Source organism: Bombina bombina, chromosome 3, assembly GCF_027579735.1.
Source record: "Bombina bombina isolate aBomBom1 chromosome 3, aBomBom1.pri, whole genome shotgun sequence".
Lineage (NCBI taxonomy): Eukaryota > Metazoa > Chordata > Amphibia > Anura > Bombinatoridae > Bombina > Bombina bombina.
In genome coordinates this window covers 82,269,291-82,292,837 of record NC_069501.1, presented here as the reverse complement: position 1 = coordinate 82,292,837, position 23,547 = coordinate 82,269,291, and the positions used below count along the sequence as shown (strand labels likewise).

The 23,547-nt window shown below is 40.8% G+C and overlaps 1 protein-coding gene across 1 annotated transcript in view; it reads left to right on the top strand.

The window, feature by feature from the left end:
• The first annotated feature begins 308 nt into the window (after positions 1-308).
• LOC128651498 (putative gastrointestinal growth factor xP4) overlaps positions 309-23,547 on the top strand; it is a 34,675-nt gene continuing 11,436 nt past the window's right edge. Inside the window, exons 1-4 of the mRNA XM_053704533.1 lie at positions 309-387; positions 15,895-16,032; positions 16,495-16,632; positions 23,019-23,165. Coding sequence (XP_053560508.1) covers positions 309-387; positions 15,895-16,032; positions 16,495-16,632; positions 23,019-23,165 — 502 coding nt within the window. The remainder of the gene's footprint in view (positions 388-15,894; positions 16,033-16,494; positions 16,633-23,018; positions 23,166-23,547) is intronic.

The following is a 23,547-nucleotide window of genomic DNA, read 5'->3' as shown; positions in this document are numbered from 1 at the left end:
CAAGGCTGTATTTATGTTTAAAAGGAGTGATAGCAAAAAAATGCTAAAAATTTCTTCGGTATTTTGGGCAAGTTTTTCTCTGAAGTTCCTTTTCATGGCGGGGGTTAAAGAAAATGTTTTTCACCACTATCCTGTGATCTCACTTTCACAGAGCTCCAAGCTAATACATATTTATCCATTCATGTGGTTAGTAGCTTGAAGTCATTAGCTTGTGTTGTCTTATGACACTGCAGTAACAAGCGTTTGTAAATATTTCAGCTTGGATATAAATCTAATAATTTATTCAGTGTTATTTTTGTTGCATTTTCATGGCAAGCAAGATGTTCTTCATAGTGACAATAGCATTGGCTATTGGCTGTGGCCATGGATTTTCAGACCTTCAGATGGGTGATTCAAGTTCCAATTAATCTATCTATCTATCTAACTATCTATCTATGTATCTCTGTATCTATCTATCTATCTATCTATCTATCTATCTATCTATCATTTACGTATCTCGGTATCTATCTATCTATCTATCTATCTATCTATCTATAATTTATGTATCTCGGTATCTATCTATCTATCTATCTATCTATCTATCTATCTATCTATCTATCTATCTATCATATTGGCAGCACTCACAGATGTTGTATATGAATTTTGTAAGGTGTGCTAAAAAAACAAATTTTGTATTTGTATTTAAAAATAATCAGGGAGACTGACCATCTCCCATTGGTTTAAGCACCCCACCCAAGCTCAGGTGTGCTCATGGCAGTGTAATAGTTGTGAATAAAAAACCAGGGAGTCTCATTCTATTATGGAGAGTAAAAGCAGGAATGATTCAGCCCTCTGTGGCAAAAGGACTGTAGAGTAGGACCAGTCTAATTGGGGCACCTTGTAAGTGGTGACTGGCTAAGCAAAATATGGCCATATTGTGTGACTAAGATCCCAATATTATTTAAAAAGAATAGTTGTCTCTTGATGTTGTTTGCAGGCAATTTTTTTGCAGCAGCTCAAAAAAATATGTTGTGCTTTTGAAAATTGATGTGCGCCAATACCTCTTTGTTTGTGTAATTACTAGGTCATATTGGCAGCACTCACAGATGTTGTATATAAATTTTGTAAGGTGTGCTAAAAAACCAAATTTTGTATTTGTATCTATCTATCTATGTATCTTGGTATCTATCTATCTATCTATCTATCTATCTATCTATCTATCTATCTATCTGTATCTATGTCTGTTTGTCTGTGTATCTATCTTTTTACATTTATAGAATATACATATAGTTAAAGGGACAGTCTACTCCAGAATTTGTATTGTTTCAAAAGATAGATAATTCCTTTATTACACATTCCTCAGCAGTTTTGCACAAGCAACACTGTTATATGAATACACTTTCATGTCGGTGTCTACCTTGTATCTAAGCCTCTGCAATCTTCCGCCTTATTTCAGCTCTTTTGGCAGGCTTGCATTTTAGCTAATCAGTGCTGACTCATAAGCAACTCTGCGGAAGTGAGCACAATGTTATCTATATGGCACACATGAACTAGCGCTGTCTAGCTGTGAAAAACTGTCAAAATGCACTGAAATAAGAGTTTGCCTTCAAGGGCTTAGCAATTAGCATATTAACCTACCTAGGTTTAGCTTTCAACAAAGAATACCAAGAGAACAAAGCAAATTTAACAATAAAAGTAAATTGGAAAGTTGTTTTAAATTGCATGCCCTATCTGACTCATGAAAGTTTAATTTGGACTAGACTGTCCCTTTAAGCATATGGAAAATCCTATTTTCCTTCTCATTTACTGCAATTGTTTTATTAGTCTAGAATTGGTAGAAAAGTGAAACATTTCAGCCCTGGCCATGTCCGCCAATGAGGTTGATTTTACTCTCACATGGACTGTCTGCCTGTCTGTCTTAACTGCAGAAGCCCAAATCTATGCAGTTAGATCTAAAAAAATGTTACTAAGGTTAGGGTTGCAAAAAAAGCAGCAAATTCTACTATCTACCCCCATAGTTTCCGGCTCATCGTAAGACCACTGCTCCTTAACCTCTCTGTCACCTTTTAGGTGGCGGACTGCAATCACCCCAATCCAATACGATGATTGACACCCCCTGCTAGCAGCCGATAGCATATAATTTGAACAGTCAATAGGATTTAAGCAGTTCTCATCCTATTGGCTGATTTGAATATTTCAGCCAATAGGAATGCAAGGTACCCCAATACCTTGTGTGGCGGACGATCACATGAAGAGGTTCTTCCATGCTGGAATTCTGCTGTTCCTGCTCTGCTCCATGCCACCGGGATGAAGAAAGAAGATGTCCCCGCGCTGGATGAAGATGGATCCACCTGGAAGATGACCTTCACCGCCGGACTTCAGGAATGGTGAGTACCTATTTTGGGGTTAGTGTTAGTTGTTGTTTTTTTGTTTTTTTGTGTGTTTTTTTTTTAAGATTAGGGCTTTTTTTAATGGGCACTAAAGAGCTGATTGCCCTTTTAAGTGGAATGCCCACACAAAAGCAAAGGGTATCTTGGGTTTTCATAGAGTTAGGTCTTTTTTATTTTGGGAGTTGGGTTTTACTGTTAGGAGTTTTTTATGTAAAAGAGCTGATTTCTTCAGGGCAAAGCCCTACAAAAGGACTTTTTAAGAGCTATTGGTAGTTTATTGTTAGATTAGTTTTTTTTTTTATTTTAGGTGACTTTTTTATTTTTATAAGGGTATTAGATTAGATTTAATTTTTTTATTTGGATTATTTTTTTATTTTTTTTTCTGTAATCTAAGATTTTTTAAATTTTTCATAATTTTAGAGCATGTTATTTTTTCTAATGTTAGGTTGGGGGGTTTTTTGTAGTGTTTTTTAATTTTGTAATTTAGTTTTTTATTTTTGGTTTATTTTTTTTTTTTTTAAATATAGTAATGTTAGTTTTTTTTTTATAGTTTGTACTTAGTTTTTTTATTTCTCAGATAAGCTTTTATTTATTTGATGGTAGTTATTTTGTAAGTTTAATTTTAAGTTAGGGGGGTATTAGGTTTAGAGGTTAAAAGTTTAATTTAGTTTAGGGATCCATTTTTGTAGTAGTGATGTGGGGGGTCGATGGTTTAGGGGTTAATAGATTTATTTTAGTAGTAGCGATGTGGGGGGTCAGCGGTTTAGGGGTTAATAGGTTTATTTAGGGAGTCGTGATTTGGTGGGTTGGCGGTTTATGCATTAATAGGTTTATTTAGTGTTGGCGATGCAGTGGACTAGGGGTTAATACTTTAATTTAGTGTTGGTGCTGTGGGTGGGCAGCGAATTAGGGGTTAATAGGTTTATTATAGTTTTTGCGATGCGGTGGTGGTTTAGGGGTTAATGGGGTTTAATAGGTAGTTTATGGGTGTTAGGGTACTTTGTAACATTTTTATTATGAGTTTTGTAAAACATTTTTGTTTCGCAAAATCCATAACTTCTGGCCTTTGATTGCGGAATGGATCATGGCCGTATAAGCTATAACGCTAGTTGAATAGCAGTACCGCACAACCTGTAATACAGGTGAGCTGAATATTCCCCACTCAAAAGCCATTTTTTGAGTGCAGAATGGATCGTTGCATTATAGGCTAAAATGCTAGCGGTATAGTCATACCTCTGCGACTTGTAATACAGGTGAGCTGACTATTCCGCTTGCAAAGACCAATTTTTCAGTGGTATAGCCGTACCGCACAACTTGTAATCTGGGTCTCTGAAAGATGCGACTAAGAGATCGCCTTTAATAACACGATTTTCCTAATGCCAGTACTGTTAGTGACAATCACAACACTGTGAATGAAAGTTATATCACATATTAAAAATGAAATATAATGGGGGCGTGTCTAGGCAGCGGCCATGCTAGGTTGCAATATCTGTGGCTCTTAGTTTGATTTCCCTAACCCGCCAGTTACTGGGTTCATCCTGCAACTTCGGCTAAAACCATCTGAAACTTTGAATAGTCTACAACCTGTGGAACAGAAAGACACCAAACTTGCAGAGCTAATGACAACTTGACCCAGATCTGGACTGCTGGAACCTTATGCGGCGGCCTCACCACGAGGATTCAGCACCCCCCCCATTAACTTGGGGTATAGCAGTCATACTGAGACTGCCTACTTCACTCGAAACAGAGAACCATCAACTATAAGAAGGTGCTATAGCAAGTGCCTATCCTGTAACATAAATCGCATTTAACCCACCGTGTGCAAATGGAGGCCCTGGCAAGATGGGAGGCACAAGTGAGCAAACTCCTACAAGATCACTTTCAAGACCTGGAGAGGGACCTGTGTGCTATCTTTCTCGAAGGGAGACTTCCTAATGGAACACATCGGGCACCCGCCGAACATGCCATGGTAGTGGCGGATGGCCCTGATCTAAGCCTGATCGGGGAGGAAGCCCTCTTAGCCACAACTCAGACTCCGGCAACCCTGGAACCACGAAACACTCTGCCCAACCTTATACCCACACGGGTAGTCTCTGGGACTCACGGAGACATGCTACATGCTGCAATCCCCTTCAGCCAGCGTGTGGATTACAGACCGGAGCGGAAAGACTGTAAGATTGCTAAAACAAGCAGGGAGGAGATCCGAAAGAATTCTGTAGACCCAGCCTGCAATATGGAGCCGCACGCACTCTCAATGCAATCTGAGCCTGGAAAGGTATGAAATGGAAGTGTGTTTTCCTACATGCGGTGATAGTGCTGTGATGGATGGTCTTATAGCAGGAGAGCTAAATCGGCCCTTACTCAAGACGCGCAAATACCCGGTAGTCCTGAGCCCTCTGAGTTTGAATGGCCGCATTGTTAAAAGTTGTTACAAGTCCCCATTTTCTGATGTTACCCTGTCCGACATATACGGAGAGCAAGTGTCGACTTGTACCTGCTGGAATCGGCTAAAACACCAGCACCTAATGATCTACAGTCTGTGGAGAGAGCAACCCCCTCCTCTTTGGTTTAGGGGGCTGCGAGATGAACGACATGGTTTGGGCTAAATATATCAAGAGAACTGGGTTATAAGGGTAGCTCTGTTCATTAAGAGCTTGCTGATGATTCCAAACCCTTGAGTAACTGATGGGACAAATTATATTACACATAGTGCCCCCCCTCACGGGGGGAGATTGTCCACCAGGATATGGACTGCAGGACGCTGGTTACCTGAGGTTTAGTTGATGTTTGATAGATGCTAACACCCTCAATGGACATATTTCTATAAGGTCTGTGATTCTGTATAGCCATTCTCAGCCAGAATTTATTCATACCTCATATTTACATAAGTTAACCCCTGCACACATTATCTCCTGTATAACTATAACGCCCTTTGAAGTACATGTGTCCAGCAGGTTTTATATTACCAGAGGCCTAGATTTAGAGTTGGGCGGTAGCTGTCAAAACCAGCATTAGAGGCTCCTAACGCTGGTTTTTACCGCCCTCTGGTATTTGGAGTCAGTCATAAAAGGGTCTAACGCTCACTTTCCAGCCGCGACTTTTCCATACCGCAGATCCCCTTATGTCAATTGCGTATCCTATCTTTTCAATGGGATCTTTCTAACGCTGGTATTTAGAGTTGTGGCGGAAGTGAGCTAACGACAAAACTCCAGCCGCAGAAAAAAGTCAGTAGTTAAGAGCTTTCTGGGCTAACGCCGGTTTATAAAGCTCTTAAATACTGTGCTCTAAAGTACACTAACACCCATAAACTACCTATGTACCCCTAAACCGAGGTCCCCCCACATCGCCGCCACTATATTTAAATTTTTTAACCCCTAATCTGCCACTCCGTATACCGCCGCCAACTACGTTATCCCTATGTACCCCTAATCTGCTGCCCCTAACACCGCCGACCCCTATATTATATTTATTAACCCCTAATCTGCCCCCCACAACGTCGCTGCCAGCTACCTACAATTATTAACCCCTAATCTGCCGACCGGAGCTCACCGCTAGTATAATAAATGTATTAACCCCTAATCCGCCTCACTCCCGCCTCAATAACACTATAATAAATAGTATTAACCCCTAATCTGCCCTCCCTAACATCGCCGACAGCTAATTTCAAGTATTAACCCCTAATCTGCCGATCGGATCTCACCGCTACTCTAATAAATTGTTTAACCCCTTAAGCTAATTCTAACCCTAACACTAACACCCCCCTAAGTTAAATATAATTTTTATCTAACGAAATAAATTAAGTCTTATTAAATAAATTATTCCTATTTAAATCTAAATACTTACCTGTAAAATAAATCCTAATATAGCTACAATATAAATTATAATTATATCTTAGCTATTTTAGGATTAATATTTATTTTACAGGCAACTTTGTAATTATTTTAAACAGGTACAATAGCTATTAAATAGTTAATAACTATTTAATAGCTACCTAGTTAAAATAATTACAAAATTACCTGTAAAATAAATCCTAACCTAAGTTACAATTAAACCTAACACTACACTATCAATAAATAAATTAAATAAACTACCTACAATTATCTACAATTAAACCTAACACTACACTATCAATAAATAAATTAAATACAATTCCTACAAATAAATACAATTAAATAAACTAACTAAAGTACAAAAAATAAAAAAGAACTAAGTTACAAAAAAATAAAAAAATATTTACAAACATTAGAAAAAAATTACAACAATTTTAAACTAATTACACCTACTCTAAGCCCCCTAATAAAATAACAAAGACCCCCAAAATAAAAAAATGCCCTACCCTATTCTAAATTACAAAAGTTCAAAGCTCTTTTACCTTACCAGCCCTGAAAAGGGCCATTTGCGGGGCATGCCCCAAATAATTCAGCTCTTTTGCCTGTAAAAAAAAACATACAATACCCCCCCCAACATTACAACCCACCACCCACATACCCCTAATCTAACCCAAACCCCCCTTAAATAAACCTAACACTAAGCCCCTGAAGATCTTTCTACCTTGTCTTCACCATGCCAGGTATCACTGATCGTTCCAGGCTCCGAAATCTTCATCCAAGCCCAAGCGGGGGCTAGACATCCATCATCCGACGGCTGAAGAAGTCCAGAAGAGGCTCCAAAGTGTTCATCCTATCCGGGAAGAAGAGTAGATCCGGACCGGCAACCATCTTCTTCCAAGCGGCATCTTCTATCTTCATCCGATGAGGACCGGCTCCATCTTGAAGACCTCCACCGCGGACCCATCTTCTTCTTCCGACGACTTCCCGACGAATGATGGTTCCTTTAAGGGACGTCATCCAAGATGGCATCCCTCGAATTCCAATTGGCTGATAGGATTCTATCAGCCAATCGGAATTAAGGTAGGAAAATTCTGATTGGCTGATGGAATCAGCCAATCAGAATCAAGTTCAATACGATTGGCTGATCCGATCAGCCAATCAGATTGAGCTTGCATTCTATTGGCTGTTCCGATCAGCCAATAGAATGCGAGCTCAATCTGATTGGCTGATCGGATCAGCCAATCGGATTGAACTTGATTCTGATTGGCTGATTCCATCAGCCAATCAGAATTTTCCTACCTTAATTCCGATTGGCTGATAGAATCCTATCAGCCAATCGGAATTCGAGGGACGCCATCTTGGATGACGTCCCTTAAAGGAACCGTCATTCGTCGGGAAGTCGTCGGAAGAAGAAGATGGGTCCGCGGTGGAGGTCTTCAAGATGGAGCCAGTCCTCATCGGATGAAGATAGAAGATGCCGCTTGGAAGAAGATGGTTGCCGGTCCGGATCTACTCTTCTTCCCGGATAGGATGAACACTTTGGAGCCTCTTCTGGACTTCTTCAGCCGTCGGATGATGGATGTCTAGCCCCCGATAGGGCTTGGATGAAGATTTCGGAGCCTGGAACGATCGGTGATACCTGGCATGGTGAAGACAAGGTAGGAAGATCTTCAGGGGCTTAGTGTTAGGTTTATTTAAGGGGGGTTTGGGTTAGATTAGGGGTATGTGGGTGGTGGGTTGTAATGTTGGGGGGGGTATTGTATGTTTTTTTTTACAGGCAAAAGAGCTGAATTATTTGGGGCATGCCCCGCAAATGGCCCTTTTCAGGGCTGGTAAGGTAAAAGAGCTTTGAACTTTTGTAATTTAGAATAGGGTAGGGCATTTTTTTATTTTGGGGGTCTTTGTTATTTTATTAGGGGGCTTAGAGTAGGTGTAATTAGTTTAAAATTGTTGTAATTTTTTTCTAATGTTTGTAAATATTTTTTTATTTTTTGTAACTTAGTTCTTTTTTATTTTTTGTACTTTAGTTAGTTTATTTAATTGTATTTATTTGTAGGAATTGTATTTAATTTATTTATTGATAGTGTAGTGTTAGGTTTAATTGTAGATAATTGTAGGTAGTTTATTTAATTTATTTATTGATAGCGTAGTGTTAGGTTTAATTGTAACTTAGGTTAGGATTTATTTTACAGGTAATTTTGTAATTATTTTAACTAGGTAGCTATTAAATAGTTATTAACTATTTAATAGCTATTGTACCTGTTTAAAATAATTACAAAGTTGCCTGTAAAATAAATATTAATCCTAAAATAGCTAAGATATAATTATAATTTATATTGTAGCTATATTAGGATTTATTTTACAGGTAAGTATTTAGATTTAAATAGGAATAATTCATTTAATAAGACTTAATTTATTTTGTTAGCTAAAAATTATATTTAACTTAGGGGGGTGTTAGGGTTAGGGTTAGACTTAGCTTTAGGGGTTAATCCATTTATTACAGTAGCGGCGAGATTCGGTCGGCAGATTAGGGGTTAATAATTGAAGTTAGGTGTCGGCGATGTTAGGGAGGGCAGATTAGGGGTTAATACTATTTATTATAGGGTTATTGAGGCGGGAGTGAGGCGGATTAGGGGTTAATAACTTTATTATAGTAGCGGTGCGGTCCGCTCGGCAGATTAGGGGTTAATAAGTGTAGGCAGGTGGAGGCGACGTTGAGGGGGGCAGATTAGGGGTTAATACATATAATATAGGGGTCGGCGGTGTTAGGGGCAGCAGATTAGGGGTACACAGGGATAATGTAGGTAGCGGCGGTTTACGGAGCGGCAGATTAGGGGTTAAAAAATATGCAGGTGTCAGCGATAGCGGGGGCGGCAGATTAGGGGTTAATAAGTGTAAGGTTAGGGGTGTTTAGACTCAGAGTTCATGTTAGAGTGTTAGGTGCAGACGTAGGAAGTGTTTCCCCATAGAAAACAATGGGGCTGCGTTAGGAGCTGAACGCTGCTTTTTTGCAGGTGTTAGGTTTTTTTTCAGCTCAAATGGCCCCATTGTTTTCTATGGGGGAATAGTGCATGAGCACGTTTTTGAAGCTGGCCGCGTCCGTAAGCACCGCTGGTATCTAGAGTTGCAGTGGCGTTAAATTATGCTCTACGCTCCCTTTTTGGAGCCTAACGCACTGAAAACCCAGCCATTCTGTGAACTCTAAATACCAGCGGTATTTAAAAGGTGCGGGGGGAAAAAAGCACGCGTAGCTAACGCACCCCTTTGGCCGCCAAACTCTAAATCTAGCCGTAAGTTAGTTGGGAAATCTATATATATTGAGCTAGGAGGGGTTGATATTTTACACCTAAGCTACTAATCGTATATTCAAGGTTCATAAAGGTACAGTTATCCGTATGTGGAGAGAATCTTACTTGTGTCTCTAGCAGATGTTATACCAATAGGGGGACACAAACTTAGTTTGCTACTAGTCTTGCAATATATTCTTATAAATGCTAGACCCATATCACGAGAGCAAATTGCCAGATCTCCTTTTAGAAGTGGTAGCAGGAGCTGGAGGTTACAGGGGTATCTCAAGAGGCCTGAAATATACTTGCTCTTCTGGATACATATAGGAGTAGGTCCCAAAGAGCCAATTATAGATTATTGTGTATAAGTCCCATAAATTGAGAGGGCGGTATTGAGCACATTGCTCTCTAACCATATTAATTGTCTTCTGCCGCTGCGCCACCTGCGGCCGAGGTGGCACATTTAGTTTTATCATCAGGGGACCTCTGGTTCTACTATCTACAGGGGATTGCACATAGCCTAGCATTTACATTACACAGACCTCTCTCTTACTCTAGCCTCTTAGAATTTGAATGTATAACAATGGAGTCATGGCAGACATATGTACCATTATTTGTATTTGAAATCCTGCTTTTAAGAAAACCCTATCTTATGCTTTAAGGTTATATTGTGGGGGTTTTTTGGGGGGGGGGGAATAATCTTTTATAGTGTGCAGCACCTTCTGTGATTAAGTGGTCTAAAACAGTTAATTCTGATGGTTCTTAACATATTAATATATTAATATACCAATTTACTTTCCAGTTTTCCTCCTTGTTATTATATTTGTATAGGTAGGCCCAAAAGTGGCCTCTAGTGTTCCCAGAGGAAGTTAAAATTGTTGTTTTCCTTAAAATGTGCCATTAAGATCCAAGAGTGACACTTGTTATCCTTCCCCTAAACCCTTCCCTCTACGGTTAGATTTGTGTCTATGATCCAAGAGAGGCCAATGTATATATTTAGGGAAGTTTGCACTCCATAGTTAGACAATGTCTTAGAAGGGAATATTTACTTAAAGAAAAACTGAAGTTGAATATTCTTTCCCACTGATATATGTAATTGCATAGTATTGTAACACAGGCCCTTTAACCACTCATCTTGTAATGCAATGTGTAACAATTATCTTGTTAAGTGCTACTATGTGTTTTTCAGTGGCTATATGTGCGGCAATCTTGTTCTGTTTTTATATTTCAACCTCAATAAAAAATAAAAAATAAAATAAAAAATGAAATATAATAAAATGACATTTGTAGATGTTGTTGTCCTGATGTGACTATAGAAATATGTCCATGCTGCAAGATACGTAGGGCATTCATATGGTCACTGAGTGTTGAGGATGTATTGTGCTGATAATGCCACAGATGCAAATGATATTAGCCTTGCAGAGTCTATCTATCTATCTATCTATCTATCTATCTATCTATCTATTGGGTTCTTGTAAAGCGCGGCTATTCACCCGTAAGGGTCTCAAGGCGCTGAGGGTTGCAGTTCAGTCGAAAAAAGCCAGGTCTTGAGGTACTTTCTGAACTTAGTTAGGGCGGTAGCTTGTCTGAGGTGCAGCGGGGGGGAGTTCCAACTCTTGGCTGCCAGGTGAGAGAAGGATCTGCCTCCCGCTGTGGTTTTCCTGATGAGGGGGATGACTTGGTTGGCTTATCGAAGTTGTCTGGCAGGTGTGTAGAAGGTAACGCGGTGGTTCAAGTATTAGGGACCGATGTTGTGGAGGGCCTTGAATGCGTGGGTGAGAAGCTTGAAGGTTATTCTTTTGTTGATGGGGAGCCAGTGCAGGTCCCGCAGGTGTTTGGTGATGTGGCATTGACGAGGGATGTCAAGGATTAGTCTGGCCGAGGCGTTCTGGATGCGCTGTGGTCTGTTTTGGAGCTTGATGGTGGTGCCGGCGTAGAGTGCATTACCATAGTCCAGTCAGCTACTGATGAGGGCGTGAGTGACAGTCTTCCTGGTCTCGGTTGGGATCCATTTGAAGATATTTCACAGCAGGTGAAGTGTGTGGAAGCATGCAGAAGAGACGGCGTTGATTTGCCGGCCCATGGAGAGCAGTGAGTCCAGGATGACGCCTAGATTTCGTGCATGGTCGGTGGGGGTTGGAGGGTGTCCAAGGGCTGTGGGCCACCAGGAGTTATTCCAAGCGGATGTGGTGGGACCGAGGAGGACGACTTCGGTCTTGTCTGCGTTCAGCTTTAGGCAGTTGTAGATCATCCAGGTGGTGACTGCTGTCAGCCCTTCATGGACGTTTCTCTTGGTGGTGGTGGGGTCACTGGTGAGTGAGATGATTAGCTGGGTGTCGTTGGCATAGGAGACAATGTTGAGGTTGTGTCGTCGGGCGATGGCGGCGAGAGGGGCCATGTAGATGTTGAATAGAGTGGGGCTCAGCGAAGAGCCTTGGGGTACACCACAGCTGATTTCTGTGGGCTTGGAGGTGAAGGGTGGGAGTCTAACTTTCAGGGTTCTGCTGGTGAGGAAGGAGGTGATCCATTCCAGGGCTTTGTCGTGTATGCCGGCATCATGTAGTCGGTTGCGGAGGGTGAGGTGGGAGACAGTGTCGAATGCTGCTGAGAGGTCTAGGAGAATGAGGGCAGCGGTCTCTCCTCGGTCGAGTAGGGCAAGGATGTCATCTGTGGCGGCGAGGAGGGTGGTCTCGGTGCTGTGGTTGCTCCTAAAACTGGATTAGGAGGGGTCCAGGGTGTGGTTGGCTTCGATGTAGTCAATGAGTTGCGCGTTGATGGACTTCTCGATTACTTTGGCCGCAAAGGGGAGCAAAGAGATTGGGCGGTAGTTCTTTGGATCAGCCGTGGGTTTTTTCAGTAGGGGTTTTAATTCTGCGTGCTTCCAATCATCCGGGAAGGTGCCAGTTTCGATGGAGCAGTTGATGGTGCTGCAGAGCTCGGGGGCGATGGTGTCACCCGCTTTGTTGAAAATGTGATGCGGGCATGGGTCCGAGGGTGCTCCGAAGTGGATTGATCTCATGATTCTGATGGTGTCCTCTGTGGTGAGGGGGTCCAGATGGTCTGTGGGGGGTAGGCGGTGGTGTATTTGGGTGAGGTATCAGTGGGGGTTGGTGGGTAGGCGGTGTTGGTTGAGTTCTGGGGCACAAAGCTGTCATAGATGTCGATGATCTTGCGGTGGAAGTACATTGCAAGGTTATCGCAGAGGTCCTGGGAGGGCGGGATGTCGATGGTGTCGCTGTTGGGATTGGAGAATTCCTTGATGACTGTGAATAGCTCCTTGCTGTTGTGGATGTTGGCATTGATTCTATCTTTGATGACTGTCTTCTTGGTGGTTTTGATGAGGTGGTGATGGGTAGTGATGGCTTCTTTGTAGGCTGTTTTATTTGAGGGGGTCTTGCTGGATCTCCAGGTCCTTTCCAATCACCTGCAGTGGCGATTGGAGTCCTGGAGGGCAGGGGTGAACCAACTAGCCTTGTTGGTGGGTTGGCGGTTGGACGGTTTCTTGAGAGGGGCGAGGGTGTTGGCGCAGTCTGTGAGCCAGTGGTGGAGGTTGCGGGTGGAGGAGTTGGCATCTGTGGAGGTAGCTGGGGGGGCACTTGTTCAGGGTGGAGTTGGTCTTCGGTGATGTTGTTCCAGTTTCTGCGGGGTGGGTGGTGCTGCCAGAGGTGTGTGGTGGGTTTGTTGAAGGAAAAGTGTATGCAATGGTGGTCAGTCCAATGGAGTTTGGTGATGTGGTTGATTGAGATGTGGTTGCCTGCAGAGAAGATAGGGTTGAGTGTGTGTCCGGCTAATTGGGTTGGGGAGTTGACGAGTGGCTTAAGTCTGATGGTTCCAAGGTTTTCTAAGAGGTTGGCGGTGTTGTGGTCATTGGGGTTGTCTAGGTGGAAGTTGAGGTCACCGAGGAGGATGTAGTCTGTTGAGGGGAGGGTGTGGGGTGCGATGAGGTCGGTGATGGAGTCACAGAAGGCAGGACGAGGTCCAGGAGGTCTGTAGATGAGGGTGCCATGGAGGGTGGTGTTGGGACTGACCTGGATCTTGAAGTGTAGGTGTTCCAGGCCTGGTGAGTGGTAGTCAGAGCTGGTTGTGACATGGAGGGAGTGTTTGTGGACGATGACGATGCCTCCTTCGGGTCGGTTGCTGCGGTCCTTGTGGGAGATCTTGTATCCGTCGGGGATGCCGATGGCGATGTCAGGCATTGATGTGGGGTTCAGCCAGGTTTCGGTAAGGAAGGCAACATCTGGGGAGGTGGAGTTGAGCAGGTTCCAGATTTCGATGGCGTGCTTGCGGACAGAGCGGGTGTTGAGGAGAATGCAGTTGAGGTGGTTGCGGTTGTTTTTGCGTGAGGTGACTGGCAGGTTAGTGGTTCGGAGGGAGGAGAAGGCGCGTGAGGTGACTGGCAGTTTAGTGGTTCGGAGGGAGGAGAAGGCGCAGTTGCGGCAGGTGAAGGGTCCTATGGTGTTCGTCTTGGATGCGTGATGGCAGGCAGATGATCTACAGGTGTTCAGATGGTGGACGGTGCTGGCGTCGTAGGGGTGGTGGTTGTAGGAGCCAGGGTTAGTGGCACTGGATGTGGTCCAGGCGCGGACGGGCACAGACGGGCTTGCCTTTGGCGCACCTTCGGTTGCGCAGCAACCTCCATTAAATAGATGCTGGGAGGTGGGAGGGCTGGGAGGCGGGGGGCAGGGCAGTGGCTGTAGAAAGAAAGTTAACAAAGGCAGTTACCAGTGCTGTGCTGGTAGGCGGGGGACAGGGCTGTGGCTGTGGCATGGGAGAGACAAGCAGGAAGGAGAGCAGGCTAGAAGACGCTGCAGTCTCAGAGTAAGGCAGCAGCAACCTCCATTAAATAGGTGCTGGGAGGTGGGAGGGCTGGGAGGCGGGGGGCAGGGCAGTGGTTGTAGAAAAAAAGTTAACAAAGGGAGTAACCTGTGCTGTGCTGGTAGGCGGGGGGCAGTGGCTGTGGTATGGGAGAGACAAGCAGGAAGGAGAGCAGGCTAGAAGACGCTGCAGTCTCAGAGTAAGGCAGCAGCAACCTCCATTAAATAGGTGCTGGGAGGTGGGAGGGCTGGGAGGCGGGGGGCAGGGCAGTGGTTGTAGAAAGAAAGTTAACAAAGGGAGTTACCTGTGCTGTGCTGGTATGCGGGGGGCAGGGCAGTGGTTGTAGAAAGAAAGTTAACAAAGGGAGTTACCTGTGCTGTGCTGGTAGGCGGGGGGCAGGGCAGTGGTTGTAGAAAGAAAGTTAACAAAGGGAGTTACCTGTGCTGTGCTGGTAGGCGGGGGGCAGGGCAGTGGTTGTAGAAAGAAAGTTAACAAAGGGAGTTACCTGTGCTGTGCTGGTAGGCGGGGGGCAGTGGCTGTGGTATGGAAGAGACAAGCAGGAAGGAGAGCAGGCTAGAAAAAGCTGAAGTCTCAGAGTAAGGCAGCAGCAACCTCGATTAAATAGGTGCTGGGAGGTGGGAGGGCTGGGAGGCGGTGGGCAGGGCAGGGGCTGTAGAAAGAAAGTTAACAAAGGGAGTTACCTGTACTGTGCTGGTAGGCGGGGGGCAGGGCAGTGGCTGTGGCATGGGAGAGACAAGCAGGAAGGAGAGCAGGCTAGAAAAAGCTGCAGTCTCAGAGTGAACAAAGGAGCAAACAAAGAGTGAAAAAAGAAGCTATCCTGCTAAAGGGACAATCTACTTGAAAATGTTTCTTGTTTATTACCCATTGCCCAGTTTAGCATAACCAATACAATTATATTAATATACCTTTTTAAATCTATAATTACCTTGTATCTAAGCCTCTGCAGACTGCCCCCTTATCTTAGTGCTTTTTGCACTTACATTTCAGCCAGTTTGTGCTGGTTCCTGCTTAACTCCACGAGATTGAGCACAATGTTATCTATATGGCACACATGCACTAGCACTGTCTGGCAGCGAAAAGCTAAGGAAACACAATGAGGAGTCTTGCAGGGGCTTAGAAACAGGCAGAGATTTAGAGGTTATAAAGTATATTAATATAACAATGTTGGTTGTGCAGAACTGGGAGATGGGTAGTAAAGGTGTTATCTATCTTTTTAAACAATAAAAAAATATTCAAGTAGACTGTCCCTTTAAAAGGTGTGAGTGAGATATTATATGTGTCAGTTTTCAGAGACCTCTCAGTTTCTATTTGAAAAAGAGGTACTTATGAAACAAAAAGTTTTGTTTTAAAGCTTTTCAGTTAAAAAAGCATTTGCGTTTGCTTTTTTAACAAATGATACAATATAACATTGTGATCACTCGCTCCTAGCCCGCAATCATATATCATTTTAAGAAGCAAACCACCGATAGATTGTGTTTGTGGACTATATTTAATAGATATATCATGTAATTTGAATATGACGTTTTTATTACTGTTAAGACACTTTCACTAATGCATGTATGTTTAATGCAGGTAGTCTGAAGTGTGCAGTCGCAGCATATGACAGAATCGCATGTTTCGGAGAGGAAGTTACAAAAGAACAATGCAATGCCAGGCGGTGTTGTTATGATAATAGGCAATCTGGTGCAATCTGGTGCTTTAGACAAAGAGGTAATTTATATGTACGTTATGCACTATGGGGTTGATCACGATCCTTTAGAAAAAGTGTCTAATTATTTTTAGCAGAAAAATACTTTTACAGTCTATGAGGATTTTTGTAAATTATTTATTTTGATAAGTTTTTCTAAAGGATTGTGATCATCCCCTCTATGAGATACATTTGTGATTGATGGTTAATTCAACAAGTTATTAGGCTATATGAGTCCAAAGGGGCCCATAATAGCTCCCTATTAAAAAAAAAAAAACTGTCCCTATTGAGTTTCTTATATACTCTCAGTCTTGCTTGGCCTTTTCAGTTATGTTTTTGTTGCAGTTTTTGATCTGCTACACCTTGTCTTTTCTAACACCGGGTTGGTAGACCCAACTTGTGTTTCTGACTTCTATACAAGAAAACTCTTACTGTTGTAGAAAATGAATTAAAGGTAATATAATGATCTGCTCTTTGTATTCCAGATCTCAGACCTGGATGCTATGTTGACCCTGCCGAAAGAGTTGCATGTGCAGGTGAAGGAGTGACACCCGCTGAATGCAGGGAGAAAGGCTGCTGTTTTCATGCATTAACTGGTCAAGTTTGGTGCTATAAACTTAACGGTATTGTAATATTATTAGCAGACATACTACTGCTGACAAGGGATTGGCGAATGTGTTTATATTCGAATTTGAATGTTAGAACAAATGTTATTGTAGAAATTCGATTTACATAACAGAATGTTGATAAGAACGAATATTCTTGAAAATTCTATTATCGAATGTTATTTACAGTTTTCGAATGTCACTTTCGAAATGCGAATGTCACATTCGAATTCGAATATCACATTTGAATTTGAATGTCACATTCAAATTCGACTATTACATTTATAAAACACAGTATTAGACTAGAAATACTATTTCAAATTCGAATGTAGCATTCGAATTTGAATATTACATTTATCAAACACAGTTGTAGACTAAAAATACTATTTCAAATTAAAATTTTACATTCGAATTCGAATGTCACATTCAAATTAAAATATTACATTTTGAAATTGAATGAATACATAGCTTAAACATTCTATTATTGGAACAAATTTTTTTCAAATTTTTAAAAATTTGAAAATAGAATGTTAGAATGTTATATAAACATTCGAAATTCGATTTGAACGAACGTATCAAAATTTGTTTTAAATTTAGAATTTTTAGAAACATTCACCCATTCCTACTGCTGACATATGTTAGGTACATAAATGTAAGGCAGATGATCATAGGGAAATGAGTCACTTTACTGACTTGACCCTCTGAAGAAGTGAAGCCCTAACAAACGGCTAGATTATGAATTTTGCGGTAAGAGCGGTGTGGTACTAACTTGCAAGTTATTGTCACCACTCACTTCACTGTACACCCCTAATCTTACACTTATTAACCCCTAATCTGCCGCCCCTGACATCGCCAACACCTACATTATACTTATTAACCCCTAATCTGCTGCTCCGGACATCGCCTCCACTATAATAAACATATTAACCCCTAAACTGCCACACTCCTGCATCGCAAACACTAGTTAAATATTATTAACCCCTAATCTGCCGCCCCTAACATCTCCGCCACCTACCTTCATTTATTAACCCCTAATCTGCCGCCCCCAACGTTGCCGCCACTATACTAAATGTATTAACCCCGAAACCTAAGTCTAACCCTAACCCTAACACCCCCTAACTTAAATATAATTAAAATAAATCTAAATAAAATTGCTATCATTACCTAAATAATTCCTATTTAAAACTAAATACTTACTTGTAAAATAAACCCTAAGCTAGCTACAATATAACTAATAGTTACATTGTATCTAGCTTAGGGTTTATTTTTATTTTACAGGCGAGTTTGTATTTATTTTAAATAAGTAGACTAGTTAGTAAATAGTTATTAACTATTTACTAACTACCTAGCTAAAATAAATACAAATTTACCTGTAAAATAAAACCAAACCTGAGTTACACTAACACCTAACCTTACACTACAATTAAATAAATTACCTAAATTAAATACAATTACCTAAATTACAAAAAACAAACAAACACTAAATTACACAAAATAAGAAAAGACATTATCAGATATTTAAACTAATTACACCTAATCTAATAGCCCTATCAAAATAAAAAAGCCCCCCCAAAATAAAAAAAACCCTAGCCTAAACTAAACTACCAATAGCCCTTAAAAGGGCCTTTTGCAGGGCATTGCCCCAAAGAAATCAGCTCTTTTACCTGTAAAAAAAATACAAACACCCCCCAACAGTAAAACCCACCACCCACACAACCAAACCCCCAAATAAAATCCTAACTAAAAAAACCTATGCTCCCCATTGCCCTGAAAAGGGCATTTGGATGGGCATTGCCCTTAAAAGGGCATTTAGCTCTTTTTCAATTGCCCAAACCCTAATCTAAAACTAAAACCCACCCAATAAACCCTTAAAAAAACCTAACACTAACCCCCGAAGATCCACTTACAGTTTTGAAGACCGGACATCCATCCTCAACGAAGCCAGGAGAAGTCCTCAGCGAAGCGGCAAGAAGTGCTCAAAGATGCCGGGAGAAGTCTTCATCCAAGCTGGCAGAAGTGGTCCTCCAGACAGGCAGAAGTCTTCATCCAGACGGCATCTTCTATCTTCATCCATCCAGCGTGGAGCGGGTCATCTTCAAGACATACGGCGCAGAGAATCCTCTTCAATAGAAGTCTTCTTCCCGAATGAAGTTTCCTTTAAGTGACATCATACAAGATGGTGTCCCTTGAATTCCGATTGGCTGATTCTATCAGCCAATCGGAATTAAAGGTGAAAAAATCCTATTGGCTGATGCAATCAGCTAATAGGATTGAGCTTCAATCCTATTGGCTGATCGAATCAGCCAATAGGATTGAGCTCACATTCTATTGGCTGATTGGAACAGCCAATAGAATGCAAGCTCAATCCTATTGGCTGATTGGATCAGACAATAGGATTGAACTTCAATCCTATTGGCTGATTGCATCAGCCAATAGGATTTTTTCACCTTTAATTTCGATTGGCTGATAGAATTCTATCAGCCAATTGGAATTCAAGGGACGCCATCTTGGATGACGTCACTTAAAGGAACCTTCATTCGGGAAGAAGACTTCGATTGAAGAGGATGATCCACGCTGGATGTCTTGAAGATGGATCCGCTCCGCGCCAGATGGATGAAGATAGAAGATGCCGTCAGGATGAAGACTTCTGCCCGTCTGGAGGAACACTTCTGCCGGCTTGGATAAAGACTCCTCCCGGCTTCGTTGAGGACTTCTTGCCTCTTCGCTGAGGACTTCTCCCGGCTTTGTTGAGGATGGATGTCCGGTTTTCAAAACTGTAAGTGGATCTTCGTTTTTTTTAAGGGTTTATTGGGTGGGTTTTAGTTTCAGATTAGGGTTTGGACAATTGAATAAGAGCTAAATGCCCTTTTAAGGGCAATGCCCATCCAAATGCCCTTTTCAGGGCAAAGGGGTGCTTAGGTTTTTTTAGGTAGGATTTTATTTGGGGGGGTTGGTTGTGTGGGTGGTGGGTTTTACTGTTGGGGGTGGTTTGTATTATTTTTTACAGGTAAAAGAGCTGATTTCTTTGGGGCAATGCCCCGCAAAAGGCCCTTTTAAGTGCTATTGGTAGTTTAGTTTAGGCTAGGGATTTTTTTTATTTTGGGGTGGCTTTTTTTATTTTGATAGGGCTATTAGATTAGGTGTAATTAGTTTAAATATCTGATAATGTCTTTTTTTATTTTGTGTAATTTAGTGGGTTTTTTTTAATTTAGATAATTGTATTTAATGTAGGTAATTTATTTAATTGTAGTGTAAGGTTAGGTGTTAGTGTAAGACAGGTTAGGTTTTATTTTACAGGTAAATTTGTATTTAGTTTAGCTAAGTAGTTAGTAAATAGTTAATAACTATTTACTAACTAGTCTACCTAGTTAAAATAAATACAAACTTGCCTGTAAAATAAAAATATACCCTAAGCTAGATACAATGTAACTATTAGTTATATTGTAGCTATCTTAGGGTTTATTTTACAGGGAAGTAATTAGTTTTAAATATGAATTATTTAGGTAATGATAGCAATTTTTATTTAGATTTATTTTAATTATATTTAAGTTAGGGGGTGTTAGGGTAAGGGGTAGACTTAGGTTTAGGGGTTAATAAATTTAGTATAGCAGCGGTGATGTTGGGGGCGGCAGATTAAGGGTTAATAAATTAAGGTAGGTGACGGCGATGTTAGGGACGGCAGATTAGGGGTTAATAATATTTAACTAGTGTTTGCGATGCGGGAGTGCGGCGGTTTTGGGGTTAATATGTTTATTATAGTGGCGGCGATGTAGGGAGTGGCAGATTAGGGGTTAATAATTTTATTTTAGTGTTCACGATGCGGGAGGGCCTCGGTTTAGGGGTTAATAGGTAGTTTATGGGTGTTAGTGTACTTTTTAACACTTTAGTTATGAGTTGTATGCTACAGCTTTGTAGCGTATAACTCATAACTACTGACTTTAGATTGCGTTACGAATCTTGCTGATAGGCTGTACCGCTCACTGTTTGGCCTCCCAGAAAAAGCTTTTAATATCGACGCTATGGAAGTCCCATTGAAAAAAGACTTTACGCAAATTGCGTAAGTTAATTTGCGTTAAGGCCAATAAGGCGGTGCCCCTAAACCTGCAAGACTCGTAATACCAGCGGTAGTGAAAAAGCAGCGTTATGAGCCTTAACGCTGCTTTTTCACTCATACCGCAAAACTCATAATCTAGCCGAAAGGCTTTTTTAAAAAAATATACATATATTTATTAACTGAGTGTATCGTAAAAATTGGATTGGAAGACAAATTTTTAAGTACTTGACCCTCTTTTATTAATATGTATATATCTTTAATTAAGACATATATTAATAAATGTATGATAAGAAACAATTAATAAATTGTGATGGGTTTTCATCAATGTACAATTATTATTTATTGAGCATTAATGTGATAGTAAAGTTTCCAATTTGTATAATTATATCCAGAATGGAAACAATATTTTTGATGGACTTTTATTCAATCATTCTTATAAAGTTATGCTATAACTTACTTTGTAATATAGCAACGAAATTCTAATACCCCTCCGGGCCACCCACTTCAAAAGTATTTTTTTTTTTTTTGCGAGCTGACGATTTTGACTGTTCTCCAATTGGCGTTCTAGCAACACAAAAAAGTAATTGTATGAGTGAAGTATGAAGTATGGCTAGAGCGCCGATTGGAGGACAGTCAAAACCGTTTTTTTTTTAAAGGTGAGGTGTGAGTGCTGGTTATAAGAATTTCACAGCTATATTAAAAAGTAAGTTATAGTATATCTACATTAGAATTAATGAATTAAAATCCATCAAAAATATTGTTTCCATTCCGTAGCTGATTATACAAATTGGTAACTTTACCATCAGTTTAATTCTGATATTAGAAGATACCGTCTGATTGACTGTAACTAAAGAAAGGAGAAATTGTTTAGCCCTCCTCATCTGTATTAATTGTAATATTCCCCTTTACAAACCTGTGTACAAATACTGTATCTTTGAGAAAGGCTAATTTTATGACATACATTAGAGTGACACATCAGTAACGTAGTTAGGATTGGGCAGAGGCAGCATTTGCCCCGGGCGCTAGTGTAGTGGGGGCTCTAGGGCTACAGTACAGTTACAGTTTGTCTCTGCACAGCTTGTGAGATTTGGCTGCCTGTTAGACAAGCCTCTGCTTTTAACCCCTTAATGACCACAATGTACCCTGTATGTCACTGGTCGTTAAGGGTTTTTTCAGGACATAATAGCACAAGTCTAGCAAGAACACGCTATTAATGTACTCCCTCCAGCAGACTTTGTGGAATAGAGCAGTCTCAACGCTGGTGGCAAGACCGCGCTATAAAACAATCAAGTCCCAAAAAAAGGCCAGTGACATACCCATATTAAATGCATAGAGAGAGAGTGTGTGTGTGAGAGAGAGAGAGAGAGAGAGAGAGAGAGAGAGAGAATTTCATCAACGGAGAGCTTTAGAGGGTCTGGCTCTATATGAGGGAGTGGTGTAAGACACTGCAAAGCATGTGATCACACAAATTGTTCAGTATTAGTCTGAATTAATCTCGCTGGTTCGCTTTATTTCTTGAGAGTACGTTTGCTTCTTTTTTATGCTTGACTGGCCTGATTGACAGGACATATGTAAAGGTAGTGAGACTTAGAGGGCTAAAGAACTACTGTGTGTGCATTATTCTCTCGCAGTGGATAAAATCTCAACCTTGCAGAAAAAGCAGAGCTGGTTATTTTGTCTCTCTATATATAATAAGCCTATTAGTTAAGTATTGAAAAGCTAATGATGGCACATGGCAGGGTGGTTCATCAATAAGCCAAACCAGCTATTTCAGTTACAAAAATCCCTCTCTCTCTCTCTCTCTCTCTCTCATCCCACTATAAAGTTAATTTAATCTGCTGCTTCTTGTTTACATGGATTTTCTACAAATAATAGTATAGGTGGAGGTTGCAACCGGCAAAATTAGTTATTTAAAATGACAAAATAAAATTAAAGGAGTTATTTGGAAACAGTTAATACACATAGGGTTAAGCGAATTATAGAGTTCACATATAGGAGAAATAATTTTACAGTACATTGCTGTTTGTGTTTATTTTGGGCTCTGAATGGGTTAAAACAGAACTCGGACCCCATTTATGAGGTGTAGAATAGCCCCTGATAGATAAATATGTTACAAAGTAAAAACACTGAATGGAAGACACACTCTTAAATCTCCTAAATAATCTTCCAGCAGAGTTGCATTACTTGATTAGTTGAAATTGATAAGTGTCAGGTTTAATTCAACTTTCATTTTTTGGTGGGTGACCTTAGTAGCCTTACATTACTCACAAAAATGACTAATTTCTACCTAAAAATTGCATTAACTTTTTTAAAGTTCTACTTCATTGGGCAATTTGTGCTACTTTTCTAGAATCAGAGGATGCCTGGAAATGTGCTGTCCCCATTACCAAGAGAGTTGCATGCGCTGGCGCAGGCGTCACACCTGCTGAATGCAAGGAAAAAGGTTGTTGTTACAATTCAAGCATCTACAATACCGTATGGTGCTTTAAACCTCAAGGTAATTTTATGCTTCTTATAATACAAATTATATGTTTATTCAATAAAAGTGTAACAACTGTATTTATAATATATGTCGTAGTTGTATGTATGAGCTTAAAACGACATGGAGGTCAAAATAAACCATTATAATTTAGATAGAGTGTACAATTAAAAAAAAAATCAAATGTCCTTTTTTTAAAATAAAATTTACCTTTTTCTTTTGGTATCTTTTGTCGAAACATTAAATTCTCTGAGAAGAAATTGAGGTAGACTCAGGAGCATACACGTGTCTCGAGCCCTAAATGTATAACATTGTTACAAACATTGGCCTATATTCAATAAAACTCTTTTGTGAATATAATTTTATGCCATAAAAACTTTGATGTAACTCAAACCAATGT